The 25,087-nt window shown below is 38.0% G+C and overlaps 2 protein-coding genes across 4 annotated transcripts in view; one reads left to right on the top strand and one right to left on the bottom strand.

Moving 5' to 3' along the window:
• Positions 1-11,055, top strand: part of LOC134746125 (dual oxidase maturation factor 2) — an 81,878-nt gene extending 70,823 nt beyond the window's left edge. For 2 of the 3 annotated variants that reach the window (XM_063680402.1, XM_063680403.1), the window contains 8 exons: positions 577-634; positions 2,931-3,068; positions 4,364-4,589; positions 6,020-6,231; positions 6,546-6,726; positions 7,031-7,180; positions 8,076-8,189; positions 8,511-11,055. In XM_063680402.1, coding sequence (XP_063536472.1) covers positions 577-634; positions 2,931-3,068; positions 4,364-4,589; positions 6,020-6,231; positions 6,546-6,726; positions 7,031-7,180; positions 8,076-8,189; positions 8,511-8,559 — 1,128 coding nt within the window. In that variant the 3' untranslated portion in view covers positions 8,560-11,055. Of the gene's footprint in view, positions 1-576; positions 635-2,930; positions 3,069-4,356; positions 4,590-6,019; positions 6,232-6,545; positions 6,727-7,030; positions 7,181-8,075; positions 8,190-8,510 lie in introns of all 3 variants that reach the window. The other variant, XM_063680404.1, reaches the window with a different exon arrangement.
• Positions 11,056-11,507: 452 nt separating this feature from the next.
• Positions 11,508-24,202, bottom strand: LOC134746129 (EF-hand domain-containing family member C2-like). The gene is made up of 16 exons (XM_063680410.1): positions 24,065-24,202; positions 20,237-20,392; positions 20,001-20,151; positions 18,875-18,987; positions 18,430-18,519; positions 18,081-18,157; positions 17,760-17,925; positions 17,288-17,450; positions 16,429-16,609; positions 15,449-15,599; positions 13,865-14,053; positions 12,927-13,072; positions 12,691-12,807; positions 12,340-12,519; positions 11,964-12,105; positions 11,508-11,693 (listed from the first exon to the last, which is right to left on the bottom strand). Exons 1-16 carry the CDS (start codon positions 24,119-24,121, stop codon positions 11,583-11,585), a joined length of 2,190 nt encoding a protein of 729 aa, XP_063536480.1. The 5' UTR covers positions 24,122-24,202; the 3' UTR covers positions 11,508-11,582.
• Positions 24,203-25,087: the final 885 nt, after the last annotated feature.

Below are 25,087 nucleotides of genomic sequence, written 5' to 3' on the forward strand. Positions count from 1 at the left end.
CACTAATTAAACGTCCCGTTTCAGGAACTATTTTTTTGACACTGACGTGCCAGATATATTGGATGTATGACAGAAACTATATAATATCACATTCAGCCAGGTACTGCTATAATTTATCATAAAGTTTATACAATGCAGTTTGGTTATTGCATATTTTAAGTTCTAGGTCGTCTCGTTTACCTACTCGATATTTTGGAGTTAGGTTGGAATGGCTCTTTTTTTACGACTCCGTGCCCGAATCTTAATCTCAAGAACGGTAATATTAGATAGTTCAAATTTTCTATGTGCATTTTCTTATTAGTATGCTTTACGATCTGCATGTCAGTGAGCTCTATCTCAATAATCCGTAATAGGTGATATTATGTTTATAATAGTTAAACATACAAATTGCATAAAACTCGTAGTGGTAGAGATAAGTACTTATAGAAAAGTAAAACATTGCAAAATTGTTATGGTATAAAATAAAACCTTTGTGGTACGAGTCCGACTGGTACTTGGACGAATTTACTAAAATATATAAATATATTTGATTTTATACCGAATAGATAATTTTAGGATGCACTTTCTTCGTTTCAGAGGTTTTCCACATTCACCATCGTTACGCTTAGTCTCTTCGTTGGAACTGTAATACTAGGTGAGTCCAAAGTTTAAACTAGATCATTCTGTGGGAGAATATAGGAATGTGATTTATCTTACTAAACTAGTTGGGTGTGCCATTGCAGAATATAATAGTCTGTGCAGAGGCGGACGTTCACCCCAATCAAGTTAAATCTTTTTGTATGGGTACCAATAATTTGATAATAATGACGTAGTGAATAATTTTTCATAATATCTATACATATTATATAAAAATGCAGTAAACTTAATTGTTTTGTTTTTGGTCCTTATTAAAATCACTTTAAACCCACGACAGTCTTTTATCTGACTACGGCAAACAAAGTTAAACGTTGCGTGTTATGAATTACGAGTAAAAGTATATGGCCCAGGTGGAAGAAACTACTATTTCAAATAATTTAATTTTTAAACTTTTTACTCGTTCATAATCATAACTTTCAAACTAAGTATACATTCCCTACTTCCCAGAAAGTATATTCTAAGGTTCCAATAAATGGAAAATTTTCTCCTTTTTTGAGTCGTTAAAAAACTGTAAATAGTAATTCATGACCATTTTTGAATAGGTATTGAATTTCAAGTAACTTTTAAACCACCTGATTGTCGATTGGTATTGGTATACCAATACTTATAACCTTCTAAGTGGCCCTCGTGGAAGTAATCTATACCAGTACCCAAACAGTCATTACGTAAAAGGATTTATAAATCTGAAACACGTGCCGAGAGGCGAGGCGGATATACCTAGAACATTGGCATTTTGGATTTATAAATAGCTTGGCAGCAGCGATTGATTTGGCAGTAGGTATTGCACGCCGCTCTTAGACCACTTCTTATCTATATTAAGTAAGATATTTAGAGATTATGGATATGGACAATGGGTATCCGTGCTCATTCGATTTAGCTCCTACTTATATCGTTAAATAGGCCAGGAAATAAATGCCCAAAAAAAAGGTATAGAGGGAAATGCTTGGAACACAATTTTTTGACTTCGTAGCTTTGTTTGAACTAGTTAGGAGGTGAACATATCAAAAGTCCCCGGCCGTAACCCTGGTGCTGGGGGGAGAGGGGGGTTTGAAGGTTCCATTTTTCGGTTTTTCGATTATATCTCGGAAACTATGCGTCTGAGCGACTTGGCCACTTACACAAAATGAAAAAGATTTAAATTGTTACAAGTTTTATTCAGTCGTTTTTCGATAACTTGTATAGTTTTTGAGATATCCGCTCTTGAAGGTTTATTTAGGGCTCTCATTTTTATCTTGATTATCTACATCAGTGAAGCTGCTAGGCTGGGTTTGGAATCGTTTTCGTATAAATCGGGGGTGTTGAATTAATTTATGGTATCAAAATTGACACCATTCCTAAGTAAAAACAAAATTTAAAAAAATGATTTTTTATAAAACTCTTCTTTACGCTTAAACCGCCGAACAGATTTCATTAAAATTTGGTACAGAGATGGTTCTAGTCCCGGGACAGTACATAGGATAGTTTTTATGAACATAATCATCTTTTAAAGATGTGAAAAGAAAACCGCTGAACAAATTAATTTTCTTTTCATTAAGTGGCCATGTCGCTCAGACCCATAGTTTCCGAGATATAATCGAATAACCGAAAAATTTAACCTTCAAACCTCCCTCTCCCCAGCACCAGGGTTGCGGTCGGGGACTTTTGATAAGTTCATCTCCTAACTAGTCCAAACAAAGCTACGAAGTTAAAAATTGTGTCCCTAGCATTTCCCTCTATACCTTATTATTGTTTGGCCTAAAAAGAGCAATTTTTTTATATACAGTGTGGAAATAATGTATTGGCCCTGGAGGGAAAGTGCCATAAGTTAGCTCATTTTGCTCAAAGGAAAAATTCTTTTATTTTTAAAAAGAAACAAAACTGCATTCAAAGATTTTTTGAAATTCCCTTGTTTCACCCGGGAATCGAACCGACTAAAAATTAAAATATTTAATCAAATCAAAATATTTAATAAAATAATTTCATTTGTTCCCAAAGTTGTTCATAGATAGCATGTGTGAGGTGCAAGACGCCTAGTCTTACTAAGATGGCATATAGTCGAGAAATTGGAACGGGTACCACCGTGGCGAGGTGGCCTAGGGGTTCATGGCGTTAGCCGCGATAGCTAAAGAGGCCGGTTCGAATCCGGCCTTCACCACTGGAGGGCTTCGTCACTTTTTCTTTAATATATGACGTATTACAGTTTATAATTTATATATAGTAGTGTGACTACTTAAAAAACAAAAATCAAAATATTTAATAAAATAATTCGATTTGTTCCCAAAGTTGTTCAACGGCTTAATAGTGAAATTTTCCAGTGTGCAAACACGGGTCGTCGTGGCACGTGGGCGGCGCACGGGTGGCGCGCGCTGCGTACCGCGCCTACTCTACTGAACGCCTGGACTGCTGGCTGGCTGGCCATGTAGGGCTTGGACACGTCAACGTCACGCTTACTGGCGAGTAATTCTGGCATATATCTTAATACTATTTACTAACAGACGTCTCGGCACGTGGAGCAGCCGGGATAGCGGGACAACTTCGTCATGCGCCTGATCTGCTGGATGACTGGCCATTTAGAGCTCGGACACCTCAACGTCACGCTTACTGACGGGTAATTCTAGTATACAGTGTGGAAAGAACGAATGGGCCCTGGAGGAAAAGTACCTCAAAACCTTAAGTTAGCTCATTTTGCTTAAAGGAAACATTCTTTTATTTTTGAAAATAAACAAAATTGCATTCAAAGATTTTTCTTTTTTTTTTTCAATTTTGCTTGTCTATGAATATAAAATATTTTGAAATAATAATAAAAAAATCTTGAATACTAAATATTCGATTTTATGGATATTTTGTACAACAGACGAATGTAAGGCCTAATGTTTCTTGGAGACATGTTATTATTAACATTACCTGTATCGAATATTAGAATAAAATAGCGAGTAGTTTATTTTTATTTTTAGTCGGTTCAGGCGGAAACAGGCGAATTTAAAAAACTATTTGAATGCAGTTTTGTTTCTTTTTAAAAATAAAAGAATGTTTCCTTTAAGCAAAATGAGCTAACTTAAGGTTTTAAGGCACTCCCTCCAGGGCCCATTCATTGTTTCCACACTGTATAAGTAAAGGTTACTGGTACAAACAGCTGTCTTGATACTTGTAGCGGCCCGGATAGCTCGATCACTCCACCGAATGGAATTGCGAATTTAAATACGAATGTCACGGGTTCAAACCCCGGCTCTCACCAAAGTTTTTCGGAACTTATATGCGATATATCATTTGACATTTACCAGTCGATTTTCGGTTAAGGGAAACTAACTAATCCCAATAAGGCCTAGTTTCCCTCTGGGTTAGAAGGTCTGATGGCAGTCGCTTTCGTAAAAACTAGTACCTACGCTAATTCTTGGGATTAGCTGCGAAGACCCTATTAGGTTCCCATGAGGCCATGATCCATATCAATAAGCTGGGACAAACGCTAGGAAAAAAAACTGGAGTTGGTAAAACTTATCTCGTTAAGTTTTATAAATAGAATAGAAATTACTGTTCATCAATATATCTAGTATATTGATGAACAGTAATTTCAGCAAACTTTGCCATCTTGTACTACTTTACTCTGAAACTCCTTATAATTATTTTACTTATCAATGGGCGTATATAAAATACGACATTTTTAATAAAATACCTATGAACTGCTATAGTTCAGTTTACATCATCCCTTACTTTAACTATTCCTATCTCATATAAGGCTAATACATTACAGCGCTATCCTGGGGTAACACCTCCGTCGGAGACCCTGGCGTGGATTACAACGAGCAGTTCCGATGGGAGGAGGCGGGCGGCGTACAGGAGCGGTACAGAGAGGGGCTGGAGCGGGGTTTGCCGTACCCCGTGCTGAGTGTGGCTGAACACTTCGCGGTGCAACACGAGGGCTTCGAGTGGGGAGCCAAGTACCGCGCAGCGGGCTATGCTACCTCGACCTTGTTATGGTATGTAGGGTTTAGATTTTATTGCTGTTTCTCCATTTTATACGAATCCTGAGCATGGTGCAGTTAATATAAACGTAAAAGTCCTGACTGACTGACTCACTTAAATCAACGCCCAGCCCAAACCGTTGGACCTAGTGAGCTGAGTTTTTCACAATAGGTAGTTTTTATAACGTTAGTATCCACTAAGAAGGGGTGTTTCAAAATTCATCCCCTAAGGGGATGAAATGAGGGTCCAAAGTTTGTATGGGGTTCAAGTTTTATTTTAAGCTATGAATTCGAACCTTGGGTAAAAGATATAATATTTAAAAAAAAGAAAACTAATTTCAGCGTTTTTGATAATTCATCCCCTAAGGTGGTGAAAAAGGGGTTGAAAGTTTGTATGGAGATCAAAAATTTTATCAAATGCGGGACTTAAAACTTTGTATATTGTATTATTAGAATACAAGAAAAGTAATTTCAGCGGAAAGTTATTAATAATTCAACCCCTAAGGGGGTTAAAAAGGGGATGTAAGTTATTTGTAGTACAAGTTTTCGTTTAAGCTAGGAACATGAAACTTGGTAAAAGGGCATTATATTAAATAGACGAAAACTGATTGTACCGTGTTTGAAAAGTTTGTATTAATAAAGTTTGCATCGGGAGTATTCGGGAGCGAACATTTTTTTTAAATAGTGGACTTTAAAATCTAAGTGTTGAGAGGGATTATATCGAGAACATTTTTTTTCTTTTAGGGGCTTGAAACTTCGTACTTTGTGAAAGACAAATTTCATGCGTTGTATAATTATTAACAAATGATTAACCGTCCCTACTGATATCTTTTGCTGCATAATGTTCTATGCTCATGTAAAATATATAACCACGTAACATACAAATCCAAGCGTACGAAGTCGCGGGCAACAGCTAGTACGTAATATTCTAAAATCACTAATCACAAAATACTTAAAGTTCCTTACTTACCTACTTACTCCTCATACGGGCAGAGGCGATTTAGCCACCACATACAATCACTTAGAAACTGGGTCTTAGTTTTTTTACAATGAGGTTAAAAATCTGTTTTTAGGGTGCCGTATCAAAAGGTACAACCGGAACCCTTATGGTGCGACTCTGTCCATTTGTCCGTCAGTCCGTCACAATTTTTTTGTGAAAATGTGAAAAAAATACCATTTCTCCTGCCCATGCCTCTTATGGCCGATGTTTACCAACGAAAAATTATCAATGTTTTATATAGCCTTATCATTATAAACACTAAACTTTTTAAATACATCTGTTAAATCTTGCATATAAGTACCTATACTCATTGAGTAACTCCTAAAATATATCGCCTAAAGATCTCAAAACCTTGTTTTATTCAACAACATTACTGGCGCAGTCGGTAGGATACGAACCTAGACTCCCAATCGAAATCTGATCACACATACATTGTTAATTTCAGGGCGGCACTAGCGCTATGGCTACTAATGAACCTGCTACTCGTGGTCGTACCTCGATACGGCGCGTACGCAATGGCAACGCTGGGTGTGACGTTGTGCGCGGCTGCCGGCGGCTACTGGGCGTCACTGCCTCATGTACCTTTAGTGGTGCGGCTGGACGGAGCCACGTTACTGTTCTCGCTAGGCTGGTGCTTCTGGCTGGTGCTCATCTCAGGTAAACTGACTTCAATTGTTAGCGTTGATGTTGAGCAGCTATTTTTTCAGACAAGGGGATAAAACTGAATCGTCGACCGACAGATTTGCTTTATTGGCCGCCTCTGTTTTATACTTAAGCGCCGTGATCGTCTTACAAATTGGCGAGTTCTCGCGCAGACACAAAAAAAAACCTTAATTCCTCTTGTTACATCAGGCCCTTCATGTATCTCGTCATGTCTCCATTGAATAACTATTTGTATAATGAGCTAGAGTTAAATAGCATTAGTTATACTTTGATTTGATTTTGAAAAGATTTGTGTTATCTTTTTTCAGGGTGCATCTGCCTTGTAGTGGGCCTGCTGATCGCAGCAGTGGACCTGGTGTGGCCGCACCGATTCTCCACAGTGTTAGAAGTAGACTACGACACGCCGTATGACAGACACGTGCTCATCGTCGATAGCCGACAGCGAGCACGGCCTCAAACACAGCAATCCTTGCCGTCTAGAATACTTAGGTACTTTAGTCTTTCTATAGGTTTTAGAAGTCAAATACAGAAATACCATTTCAGGATTTTCAAATGTCTCATGCATTTTTGTACTGGTTCTTTCCATTACCAGCATACAATATATTTCTGGAGCCCTTTTTTCTATTACGATTGAAATAGTAGTATAGACAATATAAGTAAAATTTCCAGAACCTAAAAAGTTTAGATTAGGTTCTGAACAGCTGGAAAAAGTTGATCAACATCATTTGAGAACCTTGACAACTGTTTCTAATAATAACAATGAATATTTTATTCCTTTTCTCCAAATTTACAGGAGATTATCATCGAAAACTAGAGAAAGCGAGGGCCAGGTTTCTATGGCGGTTGTGAACGAGAATGGTCGGGACAACCCCGCCTTTCAGCACGAGCATCGCAAACCAAACTCGCCCTGGAGGTATCCTCTCTTCAGGAGACAGATCGACAGGTAAGGATTTCTTGTTGAACGTAAAAATAAATCGGTGCATCCAATATATAAATAAACCAATAGTTGACCGATGAAAGAAAAACGATCGAGCACCCAACCGATATTGAACTTTTTGAATTTATCCTTGTACGGTTGAGTTCACAAACATCTTAACAGCCAACATTCCAAAAAGATGTTTGTGAGCTCGACTGTGAATTTGTCGAGTCGAGTTCACAAACTACTACACAACCAACGATCCAAAATACAATACTTCAACCCCCTTTCACCCTCTAAAGGGATGGCTAATTGGTCCCCTTACGGGAAGATTTTGAGGATAAAAAATATTCTATAGCCTTCCTAATAACTAAAGCTATCTCCATATACAATTTCATCCAAGTGGGTTAAGCAGTTATTGATTCCCCATACAAAGTCCCACCTCCCTTTCCCTTAAAGGGTAATTTCTGGGATAAAACTGTCTATGTCTATCCCCGGGACTCAAACTATCACCAAACCAAATTTTATCTAAATTGGTTCAGCTATTATTGATTCCCTATACAAACTTCTACCTCCCTTTTCACCCCCTTAAAGGGTGATTTCTGGAATAAAATCTACCCTTTGTTCCCCGGGACTCAAACTATCTAAGATACCAGACTTTAACTCAATCGTGCACCAGCGCCGGCGCGCGATTGCGAACGGACCGGTGCTACACGGCGCAAGCGGGAGTTCTTATCGACAAAGTTTGTTATGCAGTTGTTGTTAAAAACTATCCTATGTCCTCCCTCGGGACTCAAACAATCTCTATACCAAATTTCAACTAAATCGGTTCAGCTGTTTAAGCGTGAAGAGGTAACAGACAGACTTCCTTTTATAATATTAGTATGGAATGGAATTAGTATTGTTTTCTGTGTGATTTCAGAGCGGACAGTGCTTCTAGTATAGGATCCAGTATTAATGGCCACAGCACGGCAATCAAGATGTCTCCACTAGCGGGGAGTCCTCCAAATCCACCTTTAGCTATCCCAGCACACAGGTAAGGATGTATATAATTTTTACTTTCTCAGACATTTTGAGTAGGTAACACTTGGAACTGTTTATATTAATTTAAGGATTATAATACACACCAAACCTTGAGTGTCAAGTTCTTGATAAAATCATCCTAAAGGATCAATTAGTCGGTGCGAGAACTCGGATACGAGTTCAATTACTTTGCGGTATTTGATCGGTCGATCGAATCGGAAATCGGATGTAACCTAAATAGTACGCAATGTAACTAAAATTGCATGCGAGTTCGCGTACCATCGAGTATGGATTATTTTCGTTCTGTTTGTAAGCATAATTCTCTATTTTACAGGTTCCGACCACAAATACCTGCTACGGAACGAGTTAAAGATATGTGGTGAGAGTGCGGTGACCTGAAGCTGTGGCATTTGTTAGTGAATATTATAACGAACTATGTAAGAAGTTGACCAAGTAGTGTGAATTCAAGTTACCGATCTCCAAAATGGACGACAGTAATCATAAATAAGGAGACTTTATCGTAATATTTAATGGCATTGCCTCATAAGCGAGACTGTCTCCTGCGTGTAAATATGTACATTATACTATCTAAATTATTTTTAAGCACCTGTCCAGTGTCATAAATTGTAATAATGTAAAAATAGTTATTTTAAGTTACAGGATTTTATAAATTATGGTTAAATAAAGGAGAGGTGCTCAGGTGTATTAGACTACATCGACACAAGTGAATACTTTGTGCCATGTACTCACTCCACGATACAAATCAGCTTACTAGCTCACACCATAATAAAGCATCATAATTATGCTTTATAGGTACATTTCATTTTTGTCCATAACGAGTAAAGGCCCATTTACATGGTGCGAGTTTCTCGTACGTTTTGGGGCGAGAAATCGTATGACATTATCGTATGCAATAATCGCCATTTACATGGTGCGAGTTTCTCGTACGTTTTGGGGCGAGAAATCGTATGACATTATCGTATGCAATAATCGCCAGGCGAGTATCGTATAAAAATGTTTACATTCACGCGAGAAATATAAACTCGCCTACGATTATGTCATTCGATACTCGCACGGAGATTATCATCAGGCGAAATAGATTACACGAGGAGCCGCATTCTAGGAGGATATTCGCTTACGATTTCTCGACTCGTCTAAACTCGTTCTCGTATGACATTTTTTCACGTACGTGCGAGTATCGCACGAATCGATCCGAACCGATTTTCATACGAGTTTTGCCAGTCAACTTACGTGATTAGTTGCTAATCATTTACCACTAGGTATACGTATAATGTAAATATTCGTAATAATATTTCTTGTTTCTCACATTATTTTTACAAGCTTTTATTTAACTTGCAAATGTTTGTTTATTTGAATATGTTTGTTCTGGTCAAATCTTGCAAATTTAACCCACTTTCCATCATTTGATTGAGCTGAAAATTCCTATACATATGTGAGTTGGGTGACAATGCAATATTATGGTACCATTGAACTGGTCCGATTATGGACACAGGAGGTGGCCAACGGCTCTATAAAACAACTCAACCCAGATGTGTTTGGGTTCGTTAAAATTCTCCCGATGAGTATTAGTTGTCTGTTAAAAGAAAAGTACAGTCAGCGATAATATCTTCTGTAAAAATTTTATTTTAACAAAATCAAATTAATTTACTGATTTAATTATAATTTAAGTTGCATTTATTTTAATATTGGCTCTTGGCTGAAATGGCGTGACGTTGCCCTTAAAAAAAAGTTGGCGGGAAATAATTAGCAGCATTCAAGTACCTATATTCAAAGAAAAATTTTGTTGTGCGTTTTGGCGATTAATAAAACATTTAAAATGTTAAAGTAAAATTAAAAACGTATAAAATACCGACACAATCAGAACAGCCTCTTGCAATGTACTCATGATGACGACTGAAAATCATATAAACTCGAAATACGATTCTCGCATTTAAGTTTTGTTTACACGGAGACACCCAATCATCAAAGGCGAGGAGATTATCGCCCCTACTTGTACGATATCGTACGTATAGTTTACATGATGCCATATTTTTTCTCGTGCTACGATAATCGCATGGTCGAGGCGAGAAACTCGCACCATGTAAATGGGTCTAATTGTAAAACTAGTCTAGTTAAACTAAAATTGAATCAAGCCAATTCAAATACGCCGAAATCACTAAGTAATATTTATACATTTTGACTATAGTGGGTACCTTATTACTTGGTGCTGTTTGTAATGTTTTTTTTTTCCTTTTTTATTTATCATTCTGATTCAGGGAAGGGATCTTTGCAGCAAATTATGCCGTTTAATTGCACTGTTTTGTTAACTCCGATTAGATCAATTTTGTTAGCGAGACTCCTAATTCAAAATGAAAACAAATCGGCGTAAAATATGTATGTACCTGACTAAAATGTTTAACATGAAACTGACATATTTAAATCATATCCCTTATTTCCTAATTTATCAAGATAATCCAACAGTTGGCATGTTGAACACACGTCTGTTCATAACATCACTAGGAAAGTCATTAAGATTTACTGTAAGTTATTTATTTCATATGATAGTGACATTGATAGAATGCGTGATAAAAAAAAGTCCAAACAAAAAGTAAGTAGCTCCTTAAAGGTATTCATTTTCTAATAATATATTGACCCTTATTGTTGACAGTATAATTGTAATAGTATTATTTAAAACGCTGATCATTTTCAATGTTGTGAAAATATGTTTGCAACAGTGAATATGTATAAGTATGTGACATTTCGTAGGAAAATGTTAACAGTATAAAAGTGAGAATGTAGATAACTATAGTAGGAAGAATGGCTTAGAAGATTGTATTTATTCTCTTCGAAAAAATAAACGAATTCAAATCGAAACTAGAGCCTGCATTTATTTTATTTAGAATCCATTGAGATGCAACTTATATTTAATTTAAATCACATGATTGAATTAATGAGTCTCCCAAAAAAACTCGATTTTTTAAGTCCAGAGATCAGTGCTAGCGCTCGGCCACCATCAACGAGGTAGATCGAATGGATGACTCACGCAACACCATTGCCAAATTCGAACTGTTCCCAAACCAGTTCGGCAATATGACTTGTGTCACGATACAATCAATGATTTGTTACAAATAAACCATTGTTAAAGTGCTCGCCCCTTCTACTACCATCGCACACATCTTAATTACCTATTCTTACAGACGCAACACACCCAATCATTATGCGTAGGTATATAATATTACTTTAGATGTGAGCGTAGGTGGTGTGAAAGGGTGCTCAGTTTAATAAAGGTTTATCTCTAACTCATACTGACTTCTGGTAATTTTCAACCAACCGCTTGTTAATTAAGGCCTACTCGCGGTGTGGCCACCACTCGTAGTAGATGCAGTTCAGTGTAACATAAAATATTTTAAGGCTGAGGATCTTTAACAAGATGCTCGACGTTCAGTTGGCAGAGGAAGGCGCTCCAGTTAACGTAGCCCTCTTTAATTATAGTGTCCACATCTGCCCACTGCTTGCACTGTAAATAAAAAATAATACTTACTCGGATACCTGGAAAATAACTGACATATAAGAGCAAAGATCATTACCAAAGATTGACATTTCTTAGACGTCTTTGAATCAAAAATGATTTTGGATCGGAATAGTGCCCAAAAATAAAAAGCAAGTCGTGGCAAAAAACGCCGGGAGAACGCGAGGAAGATGATGGTGAGTGTCCAAACCCAAAAATTTTCGAAAGTATCATGCCAGCCATGCATAGATATGGAGGAGTAAAAAATAATAAACATACCTCTGTAAATTTAACAGGGGGCGCATGTCGCACAACTTTTTGGTAGTCTCCCTCCGCAAGGTTGTAGACAGGTCGAGTTTGGAAGTCCAGGAACGACATCAGGTCGTCGTAGCGGATATTGCAGTCGTCGTCTTTCTCCAATCTGTGCACAACATATACTGCATTACTTAATTAATTAAAAGCGAGTACCTTACTTTCGAAGGAACTAGACCTAGACTAGTCTACGCTATCGAGATGAAAAATTGGACCGTGAATGACATCACACTAATTTTGGTTCGTGTTCTGGGGGGTAATTATCTTTATAGTAACTCAATAGCTGCTTTCAAAGAAACACAAGGTTTCAAATACTATAAATGACTAATCATAAGTAACATACACTCCGAGCATGCAGTCCAAGAGGTCAGTGTTGATAGGCAGGCGATGCGCACGCAGTAACTGACGTAAGCGTGGAACGGACAATGCTCCCAATTTGGCCTCGTCGGCGTGTAGCAGGCCTTCCTGCAGTCGCGCACGATCGTCCCAGAGGCCTCGCGTCAGATCCGTGAACACCAAAGACCTTCAAGCAAATAATATTTTATAACAAAATGTATAACATCACAAAGGCATGGTTAGTTATACTGTTTAAGAGGCTAGAAAGAGGCAATAGGTGAGCTCCGGGAAACCTATAATTTAAGAATGATTCGTAATCATTAGGTAAGTATTATGGTAGTGTCTTATCTCAAATCACCTGATCATTTCCCTTCTTGGGCTTGGCTCTTGCCCGGGATCACCACGGAAATAACGAACCAATGTTATAAATTCATGTTCTGTCATTTTTTCGCACATTATTTCTTTCAGTGCTTGTCTGAAAATTGAGAGTAGTTACCTACATATCTAGTCAGTCATTAATTAAAAAAATATATAACAACGAAAACTAAAAACGGTGTGAATACTTAAGTAGATAGGTAGGAACTGCATCCTTACTTGAAACAACGCGTCGTCATTAAATCTTTATTATTTGGCAAGACAGCGTCCATGTATTTTGCAACAAAGTTCTTGTAGCCGTTTTCCTTGGCTGCCAAAGTACGTCGAATCTTGTCCATAATCAGTGGTATGTTAGCCATTGGATACTACAAGTATAATTAAAATGTATCACATCAGGAGATTTGTTAAAAACATCAAATTGAATACCTACCGATGTTGTTTCATTGCCACCACACTCAATGTACAGACACCAGCGATAATATATGACCCAATGAAGGCCGCAAAAATATCTGACACGTTCTTATTTGTAGCGCAATAAGAGCGCACAGCTTTTTGTGGCCCTCGTTGTGTAACATATTATAGCAGGTAACTGTACACCCGCCGCTAAATTGCATGGCCACTTTATGAATAAATTCATTCATGATGTGTCCATGCAATTTTGCAGCGCGCTATAGGTATATATAGGTATACCTAAATGCGCCCTAGATGAGCACGCGGACGCGACATCCATTGTGTTTGACAACATAAGTATAACAAATTGAATTTAAGACACGCAATGTCGAATTCTCCTTATAGGTCCAAACGCTTGACAAGGTAGCACCATTTACATCAAGCTTTCATCGGGTTCTGTCTCGACCTCGACCGCGCCAGTTGTTAATTAATACTACCGTACAGAAAGGAAACTTCCTACAAAACCGAAGTTTGACAGCGGTTCAGGGTCGAATCATGATGTCCCTTCCTAATATATGGCACTATCTCTTTCGGCTATTTAGGGTTGTCAAAATTCAGGTCATTATCTTATCTGTGGTCGTGCACGCAAAGGGACGTCATACACCAATAATTGCTCGGAGCAATGCTGAGCCGAACGGAGCCGAGTTTGCCCTAAGCTAGAAGTTTCGCACCCCTGGTACTATCCTAAAGTGTCTGTTATTCCTGACCTCTTTAGCATGTAGCTCCATATACCGCAAGGCGTACTCATCGGCGGCAAAGAGTCTAAAGCGATGCTTGCGGATCACAAGTTCGTTGCCGATCCACATATCCTTGTCAGTGTACGAGGGTGGCTCTTTCGACACGAAGAAGTCCACGTCCGGATGATACATCTTGTCGCGTCGGAAGAATTTACCACCCTAGGAAAAAAAACGAGTACTTAATACCTAAGCAATGAGGTATTGGTACCAAATTGGTACTAGGTATACACCTCTTCTGCTATTAAAAACCATTTGGTACTAAGTAATAAACACTTTATTGAACAAAACAAATAGTATTACCCAGGGCGTCCGCTAGCTGGCGCGGGTGCACAGAGCGGGCGCACGCGCGCGGGTGCCATTGTAGGTAAAATCTGCCGCAACCGTCCGCGTCTCAGTAGACCGCGGGCCAGGAACAGATTTCCATGACCAATTGCCGGGAGGCGATGGAGGCAAGGGAGGCGATGACTGACGAAATTTGCGCCTGGCTCGCGGTCTACCATTAGCGTTTCTCATACTATTTTACGTTAACCTGCTCGCCCGCTCCGTGCACCCGCGCTAGCTAGCGGACGCCCTCGGGTACAAATACAAACCAGAGATACATTATTAATTATCAGACATGAGATGAGACTTTCTTTACTGAAAGAGTATTTTTTGTATCGACAAATGAGGTAAGAGAAACACTCGTATAAAATGTTCAAACTCTTATTCTTTTCCGAGGCAATAGTTATTTGTTATACAAGGGTGCAAAGTTGTATTTTACCCGCGAGTGTGGAATTGAAACACGAGCAAGCGAAAGGATTCTATAGTTGAACCACGAGCGAAGCGAGTGGTTCTAAAATAGAATCCTTAGCGTAGCGAGTGTTTCAACACACGAGAAGTAAAATACATTTGCACCCGTGTGTAACACAAAACTTTTCCCCTCACTATAGCGAGGAAAGTGCAACAACCAGCAACATCCACAGGCGTTAGATCATCTTCATCACTGGAATCACTAATTTTTTTACGATATTATAACAGAAAACACTAGAAATTCTGATTTTTACGTGAGTCGGTGAGAAGAACAGTAAAAATTTTGTTGACAATGTTGACATTTCTCTTCTGACGTATGAAATGTCAACGATGCGTTTTGCAATTGCATCGACTCAACTTGTGCGTTCAGAATTATATTTAACATCATTATAAAAAATCTAACGTTTCTTATGGAATTTTAACGTTTATGACTTAAAATTATTAAATAAAGCTAAATTTGGTATTTTTTATTAGATTCTCAAACCATTTATTTAATGATAATTAATATCGAACGAACCATTATTATGAGCGTTTTACGTTTTGTTATCTGTCAAGCTACTTAAACACGCTCCATCCAAGGTCAAATTACTTTCCCCACTAGTGGATAAAATGCGTTTTTCCCCGTTTGTTTTAAAGGATAAAAGACGGCTTTCCGAGCTAGTGAGGGGAAAAACATTATATATGTTCTTCCTAACCCGGCTGATCTTAGATGAATAAAATCCTTACGATTATGGAAAGAATGCTAACTAATGCTAAGGTCAGTACCTTAAATCCAGAATTCCTTTCCCCTAGTTCAAATATGCCCATGGTGTCGTCACTCAAGAAGTATTTTACAATGAAATATCGCCCTCCGTCTTCAGGATTGTCAGTAATAAGCCGCGCAGCGAAGCGAAGAACATGCGAATCGAAGCCAACCCTAAAATTAAGTAAGACTTACTTTATTAGATGGACATGTCGCTTGCAAATATCTAAAATAGATACTTACGTGCTCTTCGGCGAGCCAATAGTTTACAGGTACAGTGTCCTGCAATAACACAAAAATATTTGACACGATCTTATTCGATTCGAGATCTTATTTGTAAGATTGTATCACATATTTTTGCGGCCATCGAAGAATGACATATGTTATTGCCCACTGAATGTAATGTATGTAAAATGATTATGATGATAATATTATCATGTTATCATTATTACATATGTAATATTATCATTATCATTGTAGCATCTTATAGCCAGGGCCTGATTTACCCACAGGCTAATAAGGCTAAAGCCTAGGACGCAAGGACCAAGAGGGCGCGCAAGGGGGCGCGGCGGCGGCTCTGAGTTGAGACAAGCGGGGGGCGGATATACATAGTCAGCCTAGGGCGGCCAGAACTCTAAGTCAGGTCCTGCTTATAGCGTTACTAGGTATATTTATATCATAGCCAAACTAAAGTTGAAATGTACATTACTTCTAGGCAATATCAAGGCAAAATGTGATTTACCTTGGTACTTTAAAAATGGGCCAAGGATTATGCGGCAATAGTCAATTACAGATTGAATTGAATGATAATGAATTACGAAGCTAAGATAAAGAAATTGCAGTAACATCCTAAACGCTAACCTTTACAATTATCATATCAGCCGTTCTTAGTGTACTAAGCCAACTCATCGATCCACTTTGTAGGAGACTTTCCATCACAGTATCACAGATCACAGCTGTACCTTTCTAACAGACAGACATACATTGAAATCAAACAACTTACTTATCCTTGTGAAGAAACTTCATGAAATCTCCATGCACAGGCTTAGGTTCAACAGTGCGACAATTCTCAGCTGAGTCGTCATACGAGCCATAGCCATTCCACGGTGGAAGTTCACGATCCGCCACGCTAGTGCTCACACAGTGGGATTCCGCGCCCGGTGTCGGCAGAGGCACAAATGTATCTACACAATCAACATATTATCTTTATAACATTCACCACTCACTGTACCTACTGTGTTATTGGTTGTTACAGAGAAATTTCCTACCGCAACATTTCGTATCGACTGTCTGTCTGACTGACTGGATTGGGGTAAGTAGGCATGAGCGGAGCTTCCTTACTAAAGTTTTCTAGCATGCCTACATAAGTATGAACTTCTTAAAAAAAGGGTGTGTACGCTCTACAAGAGATTTAATGAGCACCCAAGCACGATATTATAATATACAAGTGCAATATACTATAAAAATATCAGTACATACATACATATAATCACGCCTATTTCCCGGAGGGGTAGGCAGAGACCACGGATTTCCACTTGCTACGATCCTGACATACCTCTTTCGCTTCCTTCACTTTCATAACATTCCTCATACACGCTCGCCGGTTTAGGGTGCTCTTGACCTGGCCTTTCTTCAGGATTTCCCCGATCTGATCAGAGAAAGTCCGCCGAGGTCTGCCCCTTCCAACTCCCGTTTTTACTTCTCCGTTATACACTCTCTTTGCTAGCCTTCTTTCACTGATTCAAAATATCAGTGTTCTATTAAATTGACATATCGCATTATCATGTCTATTATTACCTAATAATAATTGGATTTACTTAGGTAGGTACCGTGAGTAAATCCATAAGATAAATCACACGTACCGAATCCATATGTGACGCGATAATATTCCTTAGTAAAAGGATCACAATCCGTTAATACGACATTCCGTCCAAACACATTCAAGACTGCTCCGATGCTTAAATCTGCTGGGCTGTACGAAGGCGTTAGGGGACCACCCGTCATTTCCACGTGATCTGGCAGTTTCTGATAACATGAATTTTAAAGGTCACATAATGCGCGTCTCGAAGAAAAGTACTCTGCTAAATACATAAATATGGCAAATGGGCCCTGGGTAATATGGCAAATGTAATCGTGTAATATTCAGTTTTATCGCTCTTGAAGTTCCAGACGATTCGAACTCACAATTTGATGTAATTTTGAACTCGCCGTGTATCTCGCTCATATTTGTAGCTTTCCATGAAACCCTTTCAAAGGAGCCTTCTTATGCTTCATCTGCAATAAATAACTATAACTAAATAACTACTGTAGGTACTATTGAATATTGATACGCACTCTGGGCAGTCGCATTCTCTTCAGGAACATTGGTCCTGCTTCCATTCCGGAGTTTGGTGGAAGAGTTTCTTTAATCTCGATTGTGTCGTCAGCCAAGAAGTAATGTATCTCGAGTGTATGATTGGTACCAAATTCTGACCCGCGGTCGTCCCAATAGCCGTAAAATCTGCACGAAAATATTATAGATGGGTGTGTTAACAGATTTGATTTTTAAAAGGAGATACCTCTATATAAATGACTGCTACCTGCTTGCTTATATGTATAAGTCTATACTGTGCAGATTGATTAAACTATAAATTATACTATAATAGCTTGCCATACCTTAACACTTGTCTGTCAAAATCCAGGAATTGGCGAAACGGTCTATGTTTGGGCGGTTTTTCTTTTGGTAGAGATCTCTAAAATGTGGTTACGAAAATAAAATTATAATTAGGCAAAGATTATAATTTCAGCAGTCCGACATGTACCAACACTAAGAGTTGCAAAAAAGTAACACTGTACAGTCGAAGGCAAAAATATCGATCCAGACAAATGGCTCAAAAATATGTGAACACGACTTTATTATCTAAGGTGTAAGAGTGTACACATATTTTTGAAACTTTGGGAATGTAAATATATTTATGCCCTTGACTGTACAGAAACTTATAAAATAAGAATTCCTTGAACTTACTTCAACAGCGTCCGGCCAGTTTAAAGGATCTGGTACATTGATTCCCAGGCGATTTAAGAACACTCTAGTGAAATTGTCGCAATTCACAATCTAAAAAAAAGAAATTATTGTTAGGAAAATAATGAGACTCTTTGCCTGGCGGCAGTCGAGTGATGAATAGTTATGATGATGACTGAAACACCACACTATAAGAAAGGCAGGAAAATTACTAAAGCTCAGAGCACTAAGTGGAAAAGGAAGCTTAAAAAGTACCTACTGCATTTCCATGATAAGCATTATTCATCAATCTTTCGAAGTAAGTAACCCGCTCAAAACTATTCCACATTAAATATTAGAATATTACTACTTATACGGAATGAGAAATTCAATTGGGAAATAAGGAAAGATACAGAGTGCCTATAGGTTTCGTTTTAACGAGCGTAGACACAGACAGTAAGTTACTTACTTTAAAAACTTTTCCGTGAAAAGTGACCTCTCTTCCAATATTCAAATCGAGTACATCGTAATACATGTCGTAGCTGTGCGGAAGTCGGATTCGTTGTCTACATATCATTGTTCCTAAAATGTAAGTAACCGATAAGGTACGACACTAGGTAAATCCTCCGAAGCCGGAAGGCCGCTTTGTCGGCTTATTTATATGGAACCACCCAAGGATCAGAAAGTTGTTCCACTGGAGGAGAAAAGAAGTGCCAAGAATCGTATTCGTTTTAGATACTGGGTCATTCTTAGTATCTGGATACCAGCATAATCGTCAGGGCGATCCTTGCGTGAGTTTTTACATAAAAACCGGCCAAGTGCGAGTCGGACTCGCCTACCGAGGTTTCCGTAAAAGTTTTACTTTTTTATAGTTTTCAGATTTTTCCCTACGATTCACCATCAGAAAAATAGGTGCGGCCAAGGCGCTCACAACTATCTGAACACGCCTCTATTGTCAAGGCGTTAGAGTGCGTGTTCAGATGTTTTTGAGCACCTCAAATTTCATAGGTAGTTCTAGGTTAACGGGTAGTACCCTATAAATTTTGATACCCTTGAGTGTCGAAAAGCTTCAAGGGGCTGTAGACCTGAGTATTTGATTGTATGATTTAGACCCATGTTCTTTCACTGATATGCGTTAAAATTGTTAAATAACAAACGAAACCGTCAACGTCATCTATACTACAGTAGGCCAAAGGTAGTAGCGCCCTCTGATCGAGAATCAAATTTTCTTGATTTTCGAGGCACGTTTTTTCCTTAGACTGTATTCATCTATTACGGAATTATATCTATCTTTGGTTTTAATTTCGAATCGATACCTCCACGCGTTCCCGACACAAAGGGTCTTGAGCTCTTGACAGACAGACGGACGGGCAACAAAGTGATCCTATAAGGGTTCCGTTATTTCCTTGAGGTAGCTCTTCAAACATTTAGGAGAACGATCGATGTTCTTAATAATCATGTTAAGATAGATAATAAATAGAATTTTATCAGAAAAAGGAAAAGTAGATAAAGCCATTTTATCTAACAAATAACAATAATCACTTGCATTAAGTAGGTACCTATTCCTCGGTAGTAAACCCGTATATAGTACTAACCTTGCGACATCCCGCTGTTATCCGTCCGTGGTTCCATAACCTTGATCGTACCATCTTCAAGGAAGAAGAATATATTCACCTTGCGAAGCACGCTGGATGCAGATCGCATCTCATGCAGCGTTTGTTGGAAATACGCTTCGAAACGCAATATCTGATAACAATCAAAAGTCCCAAATCAAAAAAAGAAAAGGTACAACAACAAATATTTTAGGTAGGTATAATAAATATGGACATACGTTCTTATCGTACATGAGCCAGGTAGGCAATTCCGGGGCTTGCTTTCGAGAGTACAGCGAGGGCACGATGTTTTCTTCAGTTGCTTTGTCGACTAACATGTTAACTTTGTCGATCGATGTGAAAACTGGACGAACTCCAAATTTGGTTCTCCCAATCTGTAATTTAAAATGACTTAGGTAATAAAAATAGATACCAACCGCTTATACGTCACAAGTCCATCGTTCACAATGTAAATTTGTATAATTGACCGAGCGTTAGCGAAGGTCTCCGTTTCAGCTTGGGCAAAGATTCTTTCGTATGTCCGGATGTTCTCCTCTACAGGTCGCAATTCTCAACAGATTCTCGTAAAATTTTGTGAGCAGGCTCGATAATTAAAATTTAAATATAATTTTTTCGACGAATCAGTTATTGTATATTTTTATCAAAATTACAGAGCCATACCTTTATTTAGTTTTAAGCTATGCTCGCGAGGTCACAGAGCCACTAATAGATATGCGACTTGTGTAGGTACACACTGTACACAGTCACCTACTGCAATAATATGTTATTCTTCGAAGGCTGCAAAAATATGTGACACGCTCTTATTGGCTCTAAAAATAAAAACGTGTTAGATATCTGTATTATCTCTGCGGCCTTCGTTGTGTAACATATTATTGCAGGTGACTGTACGGCTATCAAAGATTCGACACACAACCGGCTATACCTAAATAGTACAGCGGCCAGAGGGCCTAATACACCATTCGATGTGACCATTCATTCGAAGTGGTATCGTTGTATTCGGTAGAGTCTACTGAGTACGAAATAAGAACTTGTCACTTTCTAAGTGTGTGGGGGGATAACTGTGACGTCACAAAATCGGCAGTACAAAGTTTTTAACTTTTTTCTTTTAAACATACCATGTGAGGTACCAAACGAAAGGGCTTTGTGAGTAGATTACAAATATATAACATAGTCTAACATTTTCACTAGTTGGTCTAACAAATTAATAATAATATATAATATATCATTTCCGGTTGTTCTCATCTTGCTAACGGCGAGTACTTGCACAGACATAATCTCGTAGCCAGGATTATTCACCAGCAACTTGCTCTTCTATACGGCCTTGTGGTCCGCGAAGTGCCGTACTACAAGTATTTACCTGGGCCAGTTCTTGAGAATGGTCGTGCCACGCTCTATTGGGATCGATCTATCATCACTGACAGGACTATTGTAGCCAATAAGCCTGACATTGTGATAATAGATCGATCGCAACGCCGGGCCGTGCTCGTCGATATCACCATCCCCCATGATGAGAATCTCGTGAAAGCCGAGAAGGACAAGTCCAGTAAGTACCTAGACTTGGCTCACGTGATAACCGCCATGTGGGAAGTTGATTCGACGATCATTGTCCCGATAGTCGTTTCAGCGAACGGTCTCATATCGAAAAGTCTCGACCAACACCTTGAGAGACTCGCTAGGTGGTTGGATCAAGGGTCAGATACAGAAGGCGGTGATCTTGGACACGGCGCGGATAGTCCGCCGGTTCTTCTCTCTGCAGCCCTGACCACCGGCAGCTTGGGCCCTGCCCCGCTACCGGCGGCACCCTAGGTTAGGTTTTTTATAATGTGTTTATATGTATTTTGTATTGTTTTGTAAGTGTTTTTATATTTTACTTTTATATACATATTATAAAAAGCCTAACATAAGAAGAAGAATAAATAAAGAGAATATATAATAATATATTGATTGCTTTCACTTTGGTATTACAGATGTTCTTAATCGATAATGTATCACAACATGACACCCTGTAAGGGTATTGCAATTTTATCTATCTACTCTAAACTAACACATATGTACTTAAATTAAACACAGAGATAACATTACACAAAAGATATACCTACCTAAGTTCTATGTAAGTATTTCTTATATGTTATATTATTAGAAAATTATCAAAAAATTCACTATCCTAGAGTTGACTTTGAACTGCTCTAAATTGAAAATAAATCGCCAAGCGATTTTAGTAGTGTATGGATGTTGCTATATTAAGGGTGTCACATGCGCCTTTCTGACTTATGAAGCTATTGTTTCTACACTTTCTACTATACAACCTAAAATAAATAATTAATTTGAGCTATCGTTTTGTTTCTTCCTCTGGACCGCGGCTGTGATTGGGCAATTTCATTATAGTTGACTAAACCGTTTCGAAATGAATATTATAGTTGAGCCCATACATGAAAAGTACCAATTTACAGTGGTATACGAAATCTTAATTCAAACATTATAGTCGACGAATAGAAGAAATTGTTTTCCATCGTATTTTCTCGGAAACGTTTGTATTTGTCATGCTACTTCAGTCAACCTCAGTACTTTATGTACCGAACTGACTGAAATAGAAAGACACGTTCGTACGTTTCTGCGAAAAAACCATGGAAAAAACATGGAAAATAATATGCACTACATCTATAGCCGTGTGTCGCAGTGGTCCCATGATTACTAACTAGAATTCTATACAACGTAGTACATACCTGTAAGTCAATGTATACGACAGTGTCAGAGATCACCCGAAAATGTAAAGGAACAGTAAGTACCTACCTAATGGTATAACTGGTATTTAACCCTTTACCTACGGGCAGTGTTGGCCGAACGTTAATTGCAATTAACCATTAATCAGCACAAATTAAACCGTAAACCGTAACGGACGGTTACAGTTTACGGTTCAATTTGTACTGGTTAATGGTTAATTGCATTAACGTTTCGGCCAACACTGCCTACGGGTGTCAACTATAGTTGATCGAAGGTTCATGTTCAATATTTTTTTAATCAAAACGAGACCTTGTGTCTTGGTAATAGCGGTCACATTATGCATTGGGATTAATATAGGTGCAAAGAAAAAAATATCATAATATTTCGGTAGATGGCTCTGACACAAACATGTTTTTAAAATTACCGCTTTTTTGCTGTCAACTGGGGTTGACACCCGTACTGCAGAAGCGCAAATAATTTTATTGAACTCAATATGGCGGTCCTAGTGTTGTTTTATATTTCATCGACTTGTTGTAGAAGTGAGGGTTTGGGTGTTTTGAATGTTATTTTTAGTTTTTTGACATTTATTTGTCCAAATAGTTACAAAATTGGAATATAATATTTTTTTTACTAAAAACATAACTTGCTGAGCTTTTATTCCGTACTTACAGAATTATCGACAGTTGTATCGATATGCGCACATCACTATTTTTCGTCAGTAGCAGAGATTAGTTTCTATGCAACATTTTAAGTAATTGATTTTTTTAAATATTTCAATAATTATCACCCTTTAAGTATATAGTTGTGTTACATATATAATAAACTAATACTTTAAAACTTAATTTTGAGAAATTCGCTAATAGTAACTTAAAAAAATAAATAAAAAAAATCTTCAATTTCTTAGTGATTTTCAATTTATTAAGCGTGAAATAAGAAATATTAGTGAATATAAATACACCAAGTGATTAGTTATTAACTAAACATATTATACTTAATGTGTGTGTGAAATTTCAAGCATGTAGCTGTTGTACTTCAAAAGATACAAGTAAGTGAAATTATGTCAAACCGCTGACTCGCCAATACATGCCCGTATTGAGCGGTGACTGGGTCCTCAAAGTCCCCGTAGGAAAAGGGTTAACTAATGAATATGTTGATAATGTGTCTACATAAGTATATGAAATATATATCAGAACTAGCTTATTAAACCAGATAATATAGATGTAGGCTGAATTTAGTAGAGGTATAAGGTTAATATATTTAATAGGTATAAGGTCAAACAGAAAATAAAATACATAATATTCTATAAGTTTATTAAAAGTACTCGCCAAGGGGTTGGCGCCGTAACCGGGTAACATCGGTAGTCTTGGATTTCTCATGGCCATGATTAGTTATTAAATTAAATTTGGGTTATATTAAAAATTAATTGTTATAAAAATATTGTATGGACAAACTTCATAAAATCAACAATCTTTCGAATTCGTTACCATGGTAACATTTAAAGGGTATTTTAAGCTCGCTCCAGACTACGCCGTACGCGAGTATGGAGTCGATTTCGCTGATTAGCGAACTAGACTCCACACTCGCGTTCGCAGCTTCGCTCCGCGATTCGCGCACGAGTGTGGAGAGCCCTTTACATTTCATTTATTTAAACTTGCCCATTCAATCAAACAATACAACAGCATTCAATCTTGATTCAATCGTTAAGTGAGACTGCTTTTGAAATCCATTATATAATTAATTAGTAAAATAAATTAAAAAATGTATATCATAAAGCATTTATTCCTTTTTTGGAACTTAAATTTTTATGAGTCGTAGTTTTTTATTAACGTTATATAATTTAAAAGGGCCTATACCGGCAATTGGCGAAACGGCTGGTGTCGCGACAGTCGATCCGATCGAGTCAAGTCGGATCGGTTCGACAGTGTCGCGAAGATTTAAATAAGATATTGTCTATGGTTTAACATTTCGATGAGACAAAAGTTCATATTTGGGTAATAACCGGCCATTCTCTCATTAGAAGAAGTAGAAGATAGATCTAATAATGTGATCTGATATAATGTGTGCTATCAAGTGTTATTATCAAGAAGCCAAGAAAGGCGACGCGCAGAGTCGGTGACCACATGGGCTGGTTTACCTGAAAGCTAAGTGTTTACTGCTTTGTATCTATTGTCTTATACTATTGTACAATTATCTTGATTTATAATTTAAAGGCCATCTTACTGGTTGCCACGCGGCAATCCGTGGATCCAGTAAGTTTGTACCTATGAGTTCACGATGAAGGTCGTGGAAGTTCTTTGGAGCCCATCTTAGGTAAGGCGGACTAGGTAATTTATAGATTATGTAGGAGA

This window comes from Cydia strobilella, chromosome 12 (genome assembly GCF_947568885.1).
Source record: "Cydia strobilella chromosome 12, ilCydStro3.1, whole genome shotgun sequence".
Classification (NCBI taxonomy): Eukaryota; Metazoa; Arthropoda; class Insecta; order Lepidoptera; family Tortricidae; genus Cydia; species Cydia strobilella.

Bases quoted from the DNA above. Each gene is read 5' to 3' on its own strand.
- LOC134746129 (XM_063680410.1), bottom strand. From the start codon at position 24,121: ATGGCCATGAGAAATCCAAGACTACCGATGTTACCCGGTTACGGCGCC. The intron at 18,158-18,429 runs GTAAGTTCAAGG...ACCACATTTTAG, and splicing joins ACTGGCCGGACGCTGTTGAA to AGATCTCTACCAAAAGAAAA. The intron at 15,600-16,428 runs GTAAGTTGTTTG...ACTTAATTTTAG, and splicing joins AAGTTTCTTCACAAGGATAA to GGTTGGCTTCGATTCGCATG.